The 12,520-nt window shown below is 48.8% G+C and overlaps 1 protein-coding gene across 14 annotated transcripts in view; it reads left to right on the top strand.

Moving 5' to 3' along the window:
- Rim (Rab3 interacting molecule) overlaps nt 1-12,520 on the top strand; it is a 49,223-nt gene that overhangs the window by 9,579 nt on the left and 27,124 nt on the right. For 9 of the 14 annotated variants that reach the window (XR_013003188.1, XM_076391479.1, XM_076391478.1 and 6 more), the window contains exons 3-7: nt 2,394-2,666; nt 3,103-3,303; nt 3,850-4,084; nt 10,888-11,101; nt 11,787-11,976. Coding sequence is in view for 13 of the 14 variants with exons in the window: in XM_076391479.1 (XP_076247594.1) it covers nt 2,394-2,666; nt 3,103-3,303; nt 3,850-4,084; nt 10,888-11,101; nt 11,787-11,976 (1,113 nt within the window). In the remaining variant the exon portion in view is untranslated. Of the gene's footprint in view, nt 1-2,393; nt 2,667-3,102; nt 3,304-3,849; nt 4,085-9,173; nt 9,257-10,887; nt 11,102-11,786; nt 11,977-12,520 lie in introns of all 14 variants that reach the window. The other 5 variants (XM_076391480.1, XM_076391483.1, XM_076391482.1 and 2 more) reach the window with 5 other exon arrangements.

Genomic DNA, 12,520 nt, shown 5'->3' on the forward strand with positions numbered 1-12,520 from the left:
GTGCAAGTGTTGTATAGTTTTCGTGTTCTCCTTTTGGGACCTCGCGTTGGATCATGTAGCCAGATGCAATAAGGGCATTCCCGCGCGAAGACTCGGATTCGGAGAACACTGTGCGCAGAAAAAGTTGGTTCGATGAAACTGTGTTCGTCTATTAAGCTCGCCGAGCAAAAAGGTAAAAATCAATTCTCATTCGCTAGCTCGCCGTTTAGAAACTGGGACGCTTGGGTTCCTCCGGACGGACCATGGTCGGATCTTTGATGCTCGCTGTCAAAGGGGACAAACCTCGTTTCTCCGTCGATGTTTCTTCGTCTTTTATTTAGCTGGAGTTTAAATCTCTCGAAACGGCACCGCCTGTCCTCCTGCAGACAGTTTCGTCGTTCCCGCGCACGCGAGCACGAATTTCCGAGCGTCAACCTCAGCAGTCGGACGAAAAGTACATTAAAGTATTATTTATGTAACAAGCTTCTGGCCTGTTAAGTCCGTCATTACAGGTTTTTACGTAATGCGTCGCCGGCTGCAGTGTAATGACGTTATTTCGCACGAAATTTCTGATGCCCTCGCGGGGGAAATCATCGATCACGTTCTGTATTTGGAAATCCATATTTGTAATTGGAAATCTGATACAAAATTCTGATTGGCCATTCTCAAAGCAAGTCTCTCCATTTTTAATTTCTGTTTTGCAAGGAAACATTTCTCGCGAATTGAATCTCATTAACATCTCCGATTCCCATCTACGTAATATAGGTAAACGCGTTTTCATTCCTAGCGTCGTCCTTGCCCAGCGGATTAGTGGAATATGGCCACGCGGATTGGACTCATCGAATAATGATAATGGGCAACAATAATTGTGCAAACGGCGCTGCGTAGAACGTATCGATTCATCGCGATATTCACGTGCGAACAAGCGTCCCTGGACCACCCCTCGTCGGCTCTCGCGTAAGCCGTAATTGCGTGACATTTTGTGGAAGTTGTTCGCGCTGGGAAAACGAGAGGGGAAAAATACTTGGGGACAAATTGCCGCGTTCCACTTATTTCGCGTTAACCCGAGCGTCCTCGTGTTCGGTCATTTTGACCGAGTTCTGTTTATCGATCAAATAGACCGATTCCCGGTCGAGCTCCAACCCCTTTCAACCCCTTTCAACCCCTCGAAGGCCGTTGTACGAGCAGACAGGTTGGGTAAAAAAAAAAGGAATTTCCAGCAGTCGGATAATTCGGCTTGCGAAGGGGACACACTCGTAATTCAGCTCCGAATCGAGCTAGCTGTCCTTGCGACGATGTTGCTCGCGCCATTATAGTTGGCGCAATAATACGCGTGAATGGGCATGGAAAGTGTTATCGATGGGAAGCGGCATGGGCATTGTTTTATGGTTTGCTTCTAAATGGTCCATCCATCACGCTTTTATCTTGATGGAGTATTCTACTGGCCTATTCATCCTTCAAAACGCCCGACTGCCCCGGTAGCCTGCTAATTATTAGTCCTCGTTCATTGTACGCGGCCGTGAATGGTCGCCTAAGAACTTGCTTCCCTTTTCAGCCGCAATTTCGCTTTCTTTTTACTGGAACACGCGACCTTCTTCACGTTTTCGCGTTTTTGTAGGCTTGCTAGATCCATTATAGCGACGTGTGGTGGTAGGTAGTTCTTAGTTGGTCGCTCTAGCGATTCAAACCTCTTCGACATTGCGACGAATTTCCCGATGGCCAGATATTTCCTCAGCCAAGCCGCTGCATCGGCCATGGATCTGGTTGATTTAATTTAACGTTGCTAGGAGCGGCGCGGATTTGCATAAGAATTTACCCTGGAGCGATAGCTCGCCACGAAGACGGGCGACTTCGTTAAAAGGGATTTTACAGTTTCTCTCTGCGAGCAAGATCGGAGAGTTTCCAGTTTCCCGCGAAAAGTGGCGCCGAGGACACCAACTTCCTCCCATCCTGCCCTCGTGTATTTTTAACACGACAGCTCCCCACCACCTTCGCAACCCCAGAGCAAAAGGATGTCGTTGGAGAAAGCGCTCTTAAGATTTGTAAACTGAACGTCGCGCCTCGGCTTACACGTTTCAATTAGCATCGTAACTGGTCGACTTCCTATAGATAATTTCCTATTAATATCCTCGCTACAAGCGGCACTCTGGATCGATCAGTTCCAGGACTCTTTCTTTTGCTCCCTGCCTCGGCGTCGCTTGTATGGATTATTTTAGCCACGACAATGACTGAACGTCTAATGGGATTTGAGAAGTCATATTTTATGTAAGAATTTTATCTCTTGACATATGGGAGGTCGATCGATACTCAATGGGAAAGCCATTTGACGATGTCCAAGTTCCTTTCGAGATCTTCAAACTTGAAGAGTGAAGCGAAAAATCTATATTTATTAGGGGAACTGGTTCTGATTTCAGGTAGTATGGGTGTGCGTCGTCTGTCGGAAGAAGCAAGAGCTGCTGTTGAAGACCGGACAATGGATGACGAAGACGGGCCTCGGCACCGCGGACAACGCGATGCTGCGACGGATGCAGGACATGCAGGTGGGTGGTCCTCCGGGACTCGTGGACCAAACTCAGGATAAAAGACCGAAACTCGAGAGAGCGCACAGCGCGGCTGAGAAGGAGAATTTGCCATTGTTGCAAAGGAGCGGAAGTCTGTTCAGAAGACAGTACTCTCAACAGGAGCAAGTACGATTTACTTCATTCATTTACTGTTCGACCATGGGGGCACGCGTGTCTCCGTGGTCATTAATAGCGCTCGTGCACGCACTGTTGCTCTGGACGTACAAAGACAAACTAAACACTTTGCTGTTGTGTGCAAAAACGAATATCGGTCGAAGCAAGGCGATGCCTTTGGTATATATCATCACGTGTCACCGTTTCATAATCACGAATCCTGTCCACTGTACTTGTCGACGATTCGACGATGCTCTCTTAAGTGGAACTGTGCATGAAAGGAGGGAGAGGATCGTCGAAACGTACAAGTGCATATCATCACCCTGCTGACGAAACAATTACGCAACAATCGCACTGTCTGTACCCACTGTTGCAACACCACACACGGCGAACCAGAGTCGGAAGCGGACAGGTACGAGAAAATGGAAGTTCCTCGTGGCGATTTCAGGTCCCAGGGCGTCGACTGTCCACGAGCGATAGCGGAGTGGATATGTCCGTTTCGCCTCACTCGAGGGCCTTGCCGACGCTTCACGTAGCTCCTGCTCGCCAGCTGCAACAACCGTTGAGACATCCGGATGCGTATCCCGAGGATGACCCGAGCTTGTACAGAGGCGAGATCGATGAACTTATGGGAAAGCAGAACTACCCGGTAAGGAAGGGGCTTCCACGTCGATTCTGCTCGTTCGATCGAACTGCCGGCTGATGACGTTAATGCTCGAGATGCTGCGAGAGAGACTTGGAAATTAAACATTCAACAAGTATCCCCAGTATGAGCTGCGAACGCGTAGGAGCACCGTTAGCGATATTCTTGCGTGGGCGGTGCTCGAGAGATCTCTTGGCGACTAGCTTCCGCGGACTCCGTGAAATCCGTGAAACGAAGTTATCATGGGAAGGGGAGGGGGTGGCTGGATGTCGGCTTTTATCCTGGTTCGAGCTACTTTTCCGGTCAATCGACGTTAGGATACTGAAAGGAGACTTCACGCGCTTTTTCTCTAGCTCTTTCAACTTCAAACGCTCTGTTGATGCAGCATGGAACACCTTCTTGTCTATCGACACTGTCACTGCCACGTTTTATTTCATACAATTCTTCTGATAGAATATAGCGTGGCAGTTCAAGCGTTCTACAATTCTGATGTGGGAAAGATGAGAAGACTCTGAGACGAGTTGTCGAGGAATATTCTTTCCCCTGTTTCAGGATCCAAATACGAATCTCGCAATGACATATGGCCAACCAACAATAGAAGCTGGCCCTCCTCGAACCGCGGTGCATACTCCTCAGCAACGTTCAGTGCATCAAACGCAGAGCGCGCATCCCCCTCAATCCGTGGGCGGACAGGGCACTCTTCAACCTCAAAGGAGCTTCAGCAGCAGCGAGGAAGAACGAAGCACACCCGAGTGTGCCAGCGACGAGCCTGACGAGTCGGAGAAGGGTGAGTCTACGTTCGATTTCCGCTTTCTTCTCTCTTAGCGTCGGTCGTCGATGGTCACCGACAGTCGAATTCGTCGAGCTGGAGAATACGCAATCTTGCGATTAATTAGAATACCCGCGTTCCTCATTTTTATCTCACGGTATTTTTATTTCGAAAGCTCTACCAATTGTTATTTCTCCATGTAAGCGAATAATTTCTCGGTGACTTAATGATTACTTTTGTTTCTGATTCCTGTAGCGTATTCTTAGGAAGGCAACGGTTTCAATACGTTCCGCGTCGCGTTTAGAATAAATTTCTTGTACGACGAAGTGCGGAGGAAGTGACGTTTCTTGCAGATTCCGAGGATGAACGATTTCCCTCGATATTGGAAGCTTTCCAGGATATCCTACAACTCTATGAATCTTTTAATTCGCGTCTCTAAGGAAAATCGTAAATATGGTGACCCGAATTCGAACGAGTTTCGAAGTTGGACGTTCATCCGTAGCAATATTGCCCGTTATTCTTTCGAAACGTCACATCCTCGTGGGCAGCAGTCGTATAACTCAGCAACGGACACGGTTAAACGTCAAATCCAGCGTCGAATTGCCGCGAGTGGCTGGCGTAGAGGATCAGCCGCGAAGGAGACATTAGGGCGAGCTGGTCGGGAGGGTCAGCATCGCCCTTGAAACTCGTTGCACGAGAGAGGAGAGCGCAGGCTTTCCGTGTCACTGGATAATTGGTTTACGGAGAATGTGTGCACCTGTATCGCGATATTTACAGGCAGGCCGACGGAGGAAAAGTGTAATCGACCGATCCGATGCTCATGCAGTCTAAAAAGCTCGCGCGTCGCCGCGTACGCGTGTTTACAAAGCGATTAACGCTCGAGCCGCCTCGACAAGGAGCTCGTTCCAAGCCCGTGACAGGCTCGAAGGCGGCTTTTCAGGACGCGACCAGCGTAATTTCCAAGTTTACGAGCTCTTTGTGCCTCGCAAGAAAGGAGGAAAGACGCCGAGAGTCCGCTCGGGCAGGGAACGATCGGAAAAAAAAATAGACCGATAGGAAGGCTTGGTCTGTGGCGGGGAGCGAGGGCGGAAAGAGTATCCACGCGAGTGAAATATTTGAAATGGGAAAGTAGGTCTGCACCGCACAGCTAGATCGTCTCGAATGGAGTGGCAGATGAAAAGCGATACCGCATTATCGCGAAGGCGCCGGCGCGCGCGCGGAGAAGCGTAACCGGGTTCATCCTTGGCTAATGAGTAAATTTAGGTTACCGACGCCCTGGCTCCCGTCGTTCCCTTGTGTTCCACGAGAACCACTCGAACCACCGTCACTCGCTTTTATGCAACGCATTCGAGCCGGTTTCGAGCCGGTTTCGAGTCGGTTTCGAGCAACTGGAAGGAGGGGATGCGGAACCTGTGAGCCTCACGTATGTGGATCTAATAATCACGTGTGTGATTAGGTGTGGAATCGGTGAACTGTGAGCCGATTCATCGATGTCTTCCACCTATGGGAGGGAAGCACTCGTTGAAGAAGAATTGTCTTCTACTATCTCTGCTGTCTCGCCTTTTTCCCTTTTTTAGGGACAGTAACTTTTTCGGTTTTTCAACTTCATCTGGATACATAAGTGTTTCGACCTCTGTTCCGAATTTCAGCATTTTTGTCTGAAATGCTAGGACGTAGCTTCCTACGTATCGATTTAGTTTAGAGATGCGTGGACTGCTGGACGGTATCTTAGCTATCTTCACGGACTTTAGATCATCGATTGAATCTCCGTGATCGTATATCGTGGCGTATCATTGGCAGTCCTGTGGGAATTCTCGAGTTCTCCCCTCCCTTTGGATACCGTCTCGCATTGATCCTCGAGTAATCTTCCTACTGCTTCTATCCTACACTATCTTTTGTCTCTTCATCCCGTTAAATCTTGTGTCTATTTTTTACACTCTTACTTCTCCGCCGTATCTCTAGTCCTATTCTCTAATTTTTCACAGCCTCTGGCTTTATTTTCTCTTCTTCGTTATATCCCACGGTTCTTCCTGCCATTGCATTTACTTTCTACTTTTTGCGCGGTGTCTCACTCTGCGCATCCTTCTTTTCTCTGCGAAATCCACCCTTTTCCGCATCATCCCCCACCCTGTTTCTCCCTCAGTTCCACTGCGTACCTCCACCCTTCCTGATCCTTTCTCCCGCTCGTAACGCCCACACGGTCGGCGTGACGTCACGCGACCAACACGTGGGCGAACTCAAACATCTACCCCTTTACTATTTCCTGGAGAGAGACCCCGTAGCGAAGAGGAGCAGAAGCTACGGCCGCTCGAAAACAGCGTTCTTCCTTCAGGGATCTCCATTCAGACGTCGAACTCTTTTGTGTCGGCTCTGAAGATTCCAAGCTTTGCGTGAACGCGCCTGCTCGTGCGTCACGCCCTGATCCTTGGCTTCAATGGATTCTTCCCTGTAGCCGTGTTTACGCTGGCGGCTGCTATTTTATTTAAAGCTCGAGTGGAAAATTCAAGGAGCTCCTCGGAATGGATATTTCTACGCAAACAGAGGCTTTTTCTTTCAGAACCATGAATGATCGCATTAATAATAAATCAGAGAATACTTGAAGATGTTAGGCCTTAAACGAAGAAGACAATACCGATCGCAAGCGTTTCCTATTCACTCAAAATCTCTCCCGTTTAATTTCCAAAGGAGTCTATCGCGCAACGTACTACATGGAAGCTCGACGTGCGAATGACCGGCATTCCTTTTCCAATACTCGCCATTCGGAGCGAATAATTGATTTCCCCGTGGAACAGGCGAACGAAATCGTAGAGAAATCTGCAGAGCATCGGAGAGGTCGATTGCGCCGCCCCGTGGCAGCGGTTCTAGAGAAACAGTATAATTGGCGCGTGAATCGAAGCATCGCGGTGATTACAAGTCAGCGACGAGCGTGAACGAGCTAGTAGAAGACGCTCGTTCGAGTCGCGATATGTGCTCCTCACGCGAGAGAAAAGTGACGGCTGTTCAGTCCGACGGCGTTGTTGCTCCCATTCGTAGATGCACACAATACAATTAGAGACTAGCGAATTAGTTTGTAGAAGTTTCGAGAGAGGGAACGAGTGAGAGGGAGAGAGAGAGAAATAGAGAGAAAGAGAGAAAGAGAGAGAGAGAGAGGTAAGTCCGTTACACGCGCTCGCGACATCCCTTTTAACGAGCATTTCCAGAGAGGCTCGAGCTACGACGTCCACAGGATCGTCCCAGATGAAGGAGGACGGAGGCGAGGGATAAATTGTCACGGCCACACGCTTTGGCCTCTCATCAAGTTTGCCTCTCCTTGCCTCTGATTACCTCTCCCTCCACTGCTCCCGCCTCCTCCTCCCCTTCCCTTCCCTCCAATTCATGCTAAAATCGTATTAAACAGATTTTTCATTCGTTTTCAGGAGCGACACGTGCGTTCTCGGAGCCCCTCTCCTCGATTAAATCTCCCCTGTTTTCCTGCACCTCCCTGACTGTGCACACCACCGACACAGAAAACCCCGTGCCGCTTAATATACTTAATACAGTCGGCGGAAAGAGTCACGATATCGTGAACGGATATGACGCCGCTTTACTGCGACTTACTGTCCAATAAAAAGCTGCGGTGCCACCGGTCAATATAGGCCACGGCGATTTCTGTGTCGAACGTCTCCTCTTCACCCGTCTCGTTCGTCGTCGAAATAAGAAATTCCCGTAATTGAGTCAACAGAGATTTCCCAGGCTGTTCCTCCCGTTTTTATCGAGGTTACATCAGTTTTCCGTAAATTTCGCGTCTTTTTCGCGTGGGAGGGCTGCGAACCAGATACACCCCAGGGGTAGACGAAGAGGGACGGGGATAGGGAGATCTCGGAGTGATTTATACGCGGTAAGTCGGTGTCATCTAACTTTTAAATTAAGACTCCGTGTCGACTCCGCGCGGCGACCAGGTCTGTGCAGCAACGTGCTCTATCTACTTACCGCTGCGCAGCGTCGCGTACCTTCTATTTATTACGGGTGTGAGCATCAGCCGTTCAGTAGAAAATACCGCTTTTATGGCAACCGGATAGCCGTAGATGCGTGACTATCCCGCCTACCTTTAATCATCCTTTGACTAGCGCTCGAACGTTTCCTTCGCGCGGCGACACTTTGTACTCGGGACCTAATTATGCAAAGGATTTCCCACCTCTCGTGTGGAATACCGATTATCGCCACTTTCAACACGGAATTTCTTCTCTGGGTTAAAATTAAACACTCCGATTTCGTTGCTGCCGCATTCCATTCGAGTATTGTTAACCCTTTGCGGTAACCGGGTGAATTTGTTGTATTGTATTAGAGAATTCTAACAGTGATTCGCATAAGCAGCAAAGGGTTGAACGTGTTATACTACGATTATCCAAATTACGATCGCCAGACATAGAAGCACCCTTATCTTTGGATGAAATTGTTGTAGGGTAAAAAGAATTTAGTGTTTGAAATACGTAAGTGGGGTAGGTGTGGTAGGGTCGTTTGGTTATGTAATAAGGGAGCATCTCGCGTGACGATCGTATGGCCAATTTGCCAGTTTTACGAGGCGCGATCCTTTACCTTATTTACAGCTGCTTGTGCACGACGAACGAGATCAACTCCTTCCTTCCTCCTTTCAGAATCGACCCAGATCGAATTCTCGAGCCGTGGCGAATCATTACGAAACGACGACTTACTTCTTCTTGCGCGTAGACCGAGAACACCAGACACTGCCTGCAAACATTAACGATCTATATTACCATTAGAGTACAGTGTTCGATTGTTACGATAGTGCAGTTTGATAGAAAGTGACCGTTTTCTTTTCTATCCCCCATCCCTACAGATACAATACCCCTCTGTTTGCATCGAACCGACATAGCATATAGATATTCCCCCGTTGTGAAACCAAAGTAGCGGAACTTTATTCTCCGAGATTGTTCTCTCTCGCATACATGCATATTTAAACACCTTTCGGAAAGTTTTCGAACGGTTGCGCGCGGGTCGATCGTACGGACGAGCGACTCGGTTAGGCTCGCGTGTACTGTTTCGAAAGTTTCGCGATAACCGTGACCATGGAGTAACATGTGTGACTTAAAGAGAGATCGGCTTTTAGGGGATAAACCGCCGTCCATGGTGGTGACTTCGAGGAGCTCGAGGGAGAAGCCCGGGGACAGAATGAATCGTCAGTTCCTCGCGGTACCTACTAATCATTTTCTCAAATGCAAATAATATATACATATGAACTGATCGCATACATACATATATATCTATACCTAAATATATATATTATATATGTATATCTCTGCGTATGCGTGTGCATGTGTGTGTACGTCATCTGCCGACCGGTCGCGGATGTACCGTGCGAAGGTTTTCGGGAAAATCCAGAAAAGGTCCGCGGCGTTTTTCCGAACGATCGAGAGTTTCAATTTTTTTTTTATCTTCGAACGGATCAATTCGCCATCGGGCTTTTTCGGTCGGCCTAACGACGCCCCGAAAACGAGCGAACGATTGGGAAAGAGACACGTGTGTGCGGCCACGTGGCGCCATGATTTTCACCGAAACGCTATTTCTTTGCGAATTTCTCGAAACCTTTTCTATTTCGCGCGTTTTTCCATCGTCGACCGATTTCGGAAGAATAATGGCCGATGATCGATTTTTCAAGTAGAAACTCAGTAGCTCTGACGATTAATTTCACCCCTTATTTTTGCCTACCAGACATTAGAGACGAACGAAATTTTCGCATTGATTTGCTAGTATATCCTCGAGCCAGTAGAAGTACTTTGGCATGTCTCAGACGCGAGACGCGATCGGTCGGCAGAGCTGTAACAGACTTTATTTGTTCTACTTTGGACGGCTACGAATCGTGCACAGGTATACTGTATCGTTTACACCTCACTCACGCCACGTACACGTATCGCTCACCAGATACTCCCGACATTCCTCTATTCTGTTGCTTCGATGTTCGTCTCGAGGATACGCAACGTCCCCCCAGTGGTGCTGCGTGTGATACGGTGGATGTTTCCCGCCTGTGGTCGCGTCTCTGTGCCCCCAAAATCTATCCTGTGTTCGTGTATCTCTGCACGCTTGCGACTCAAGCGAACACTAACTTCCGAAGGACGTGCAGGATTCCCCTTCTCGCTGTCATCCCCAGAAACATGAACCAGAGGACTCCCCGAATGGTCGAGCATAGGTCGCAACATCGAACCCTAGTCGTCAATTCCTGACAGTTGTCTTTCGAGAGGTGGCATCGCTATTGTGCACGCACACATACGTACACACACATACAACACAGACACCCTTGCACATTAACTTGTGTATACCGGTGGTACAGCGTCCTGGCAGTCCTGTCGCGAATAAGACGGCTTCCGGTTCGCTCGAGCACTGTTCCTCACACTATACCCCGAGGGGCGAGTCTGCACTACTGTCTTAGGACGTTTCCGACAGGTAATCCGCGGTACACTGTGGGGAAGTGGGGGAAAAGGTGGGAATTAGGGGAAGTACACACGTATATTATGGGAAAATGAGTGAAAAGGTGGAGATTAGTAGCTTTATAGGGATAAGAAGGCAATGAAAGAATTACAGAGGTGCCTGGTTGTAGTTACAATGAAATATGTAACTATAATTAGGTATCTATCGTACCTGGAATTTTCGCGAGGGTACATTACTTAAGGGAAATCTCGTTTAGGCGCTCTCTCGTACAGGGAGATTTAAAAGACGAAATTGGAGGTAAATTATAGAGTAAATGATAGAGCTAAGGACACCACGGTCCAAGTTTCGATCTCGATAACCCAGAACAGAGAAAACGAAACGTTTTGGATCTACTGTAGGGAAGGGGTACTACCACCATACGGGAGGTCCGATGTCAATGTCCAGCGGTGGACGTAGGCACAACGGACCCCACAACGGGCACCACAACACCGCCGCGATGACCATCGAGTATAACGGTCATCATCCACCGCGAGAGCCGCGAAAAGAGGAGAGTACGCTCGTCAGACGGAGCTTCCGAAGGATTGGCGACGAATGGCGTGCCGACAGTAGGAGGTGCGTGCCAACAATCGCGATCGTGAGCTTTTCCGACTCACTTTCCTTTTTTTCGTATCGATCATCCTGGAATTGCTAGGCTGACACTTGAAAGCAAGACCTCTGTGCCTTTCATGAAACGTTAGGTTGTTGCATAATAAATGACGTTTTCAGATTACAGCTTAGCCCCTTCCTACGAGGAGAAGTTCAAAGGTTTTATATTCTATAGATCAGAGATCAGAAATAGAAAATAGGATTCAATAGAAAAAATGATAAGAGAGGCCTAAAGGGTTCATTTTTTCAAACAACCTGCAATTTGCGAAGCTTTCTTCCATTTTGTCCGGCTTAGCACAGTCACTTTTCACTTCTAGCTATAACAGTCCCATCGAGTTGCAGGAAAGTACAGTGCGCATCTGTGTAACTCTACGATGTATTGAGCCCAACATTTGTAGTTGTGAGAGCTGTTTAGGGGCCTCGCTTTGAGCGACATTTACTATGCAACAAGCTGACTAACTTAGGCAGTTCTAGCAATCTCAGAATGGAGATCGTCCTAGCTAGAGCTTCCTTCGGCGCGGCGCGCTCGATCGAGGGAGGAAGTACAGATGAACACGAATACAAACACGCACACGTACACGCAAAAAGTACACTCCACCATAGGCACACAGTGCATCGTCCGTCGTATTTGTGTATGTGGCGTGTCCATCAGGTTCACGGAGAGGAGGGGGAAAAAGACAGTGCGATTTGACGGTGGGACCAATGTCGGCGGCCCTCAGGAGGATTGGTCTTGGGAGGCCGATCGGCAGGGTAGTCAAGACAGCGCGACCAAAGACTCCGGGATAGACACCTCTAGCACGTTCACGAGCAGTGAAGACAGCAACAGGGGCGACCTGCCCAAGGTACGGGCCCTCAAACTCGGCCTTGACAATCGAGTCACTTGCTTGTCGAATCACACAGGGCAGAAGTTCTCCGCTCTGCCGTGCCCGTCGAGATCGCGTCGGTGGGCACGGTCAGGCAGTCGCTTCGATTAGACATATTTTAGGAAGCCGATGGATCGAGTAAAAGGGGTCTCTGTCGCGCGAGCGTCGTTCGTGTCGCGATATATGGCACGCTTAGAATGCATATTTTCTCGCGTCGCGTCGCGCCCAGCTTTCTGAAGGCGCTGAACCGTGACGGGTCTGTCGTCCAAAGTGGAATACGGTTTATTCTTCCTCGTGCTTTCTTTGCTTTCCTAGCTTTAGTGGAGAGAGATGCGTACTACGAACCCGTGGCCCGTTAGTGCCTGACCCAAATTGGTTAATGCAGCTAGAGTAGTGTTTAGTCACGTTTCGAGTTAACCCTTTCGTTGCCCGTCCCCTTCTCTCGATTCTAGTTGCATTCCATTCTACGAGGCTCCTTTCTCGCTTTGTCTCGAACTAGCACCGTAGATTGACTCTCGCCAAT

The sequence above is a fragment of the Calliopsis andreniformis genome, unplaced genomic scaffold (genome assembly GCF_051401765.1).
Source record: "Calliopsis andreniformis isolate RMS-2024a unplaced genomic scaffold, iyCalAndr_principal scaffold0022, whole genome shotgun sequence".
NCBI lineage: Eukaryota > Metazoa > Arthropoda > Insecta > Hymenoptera > Andrenidae > Calliopsis > Calliopsis andreniformis.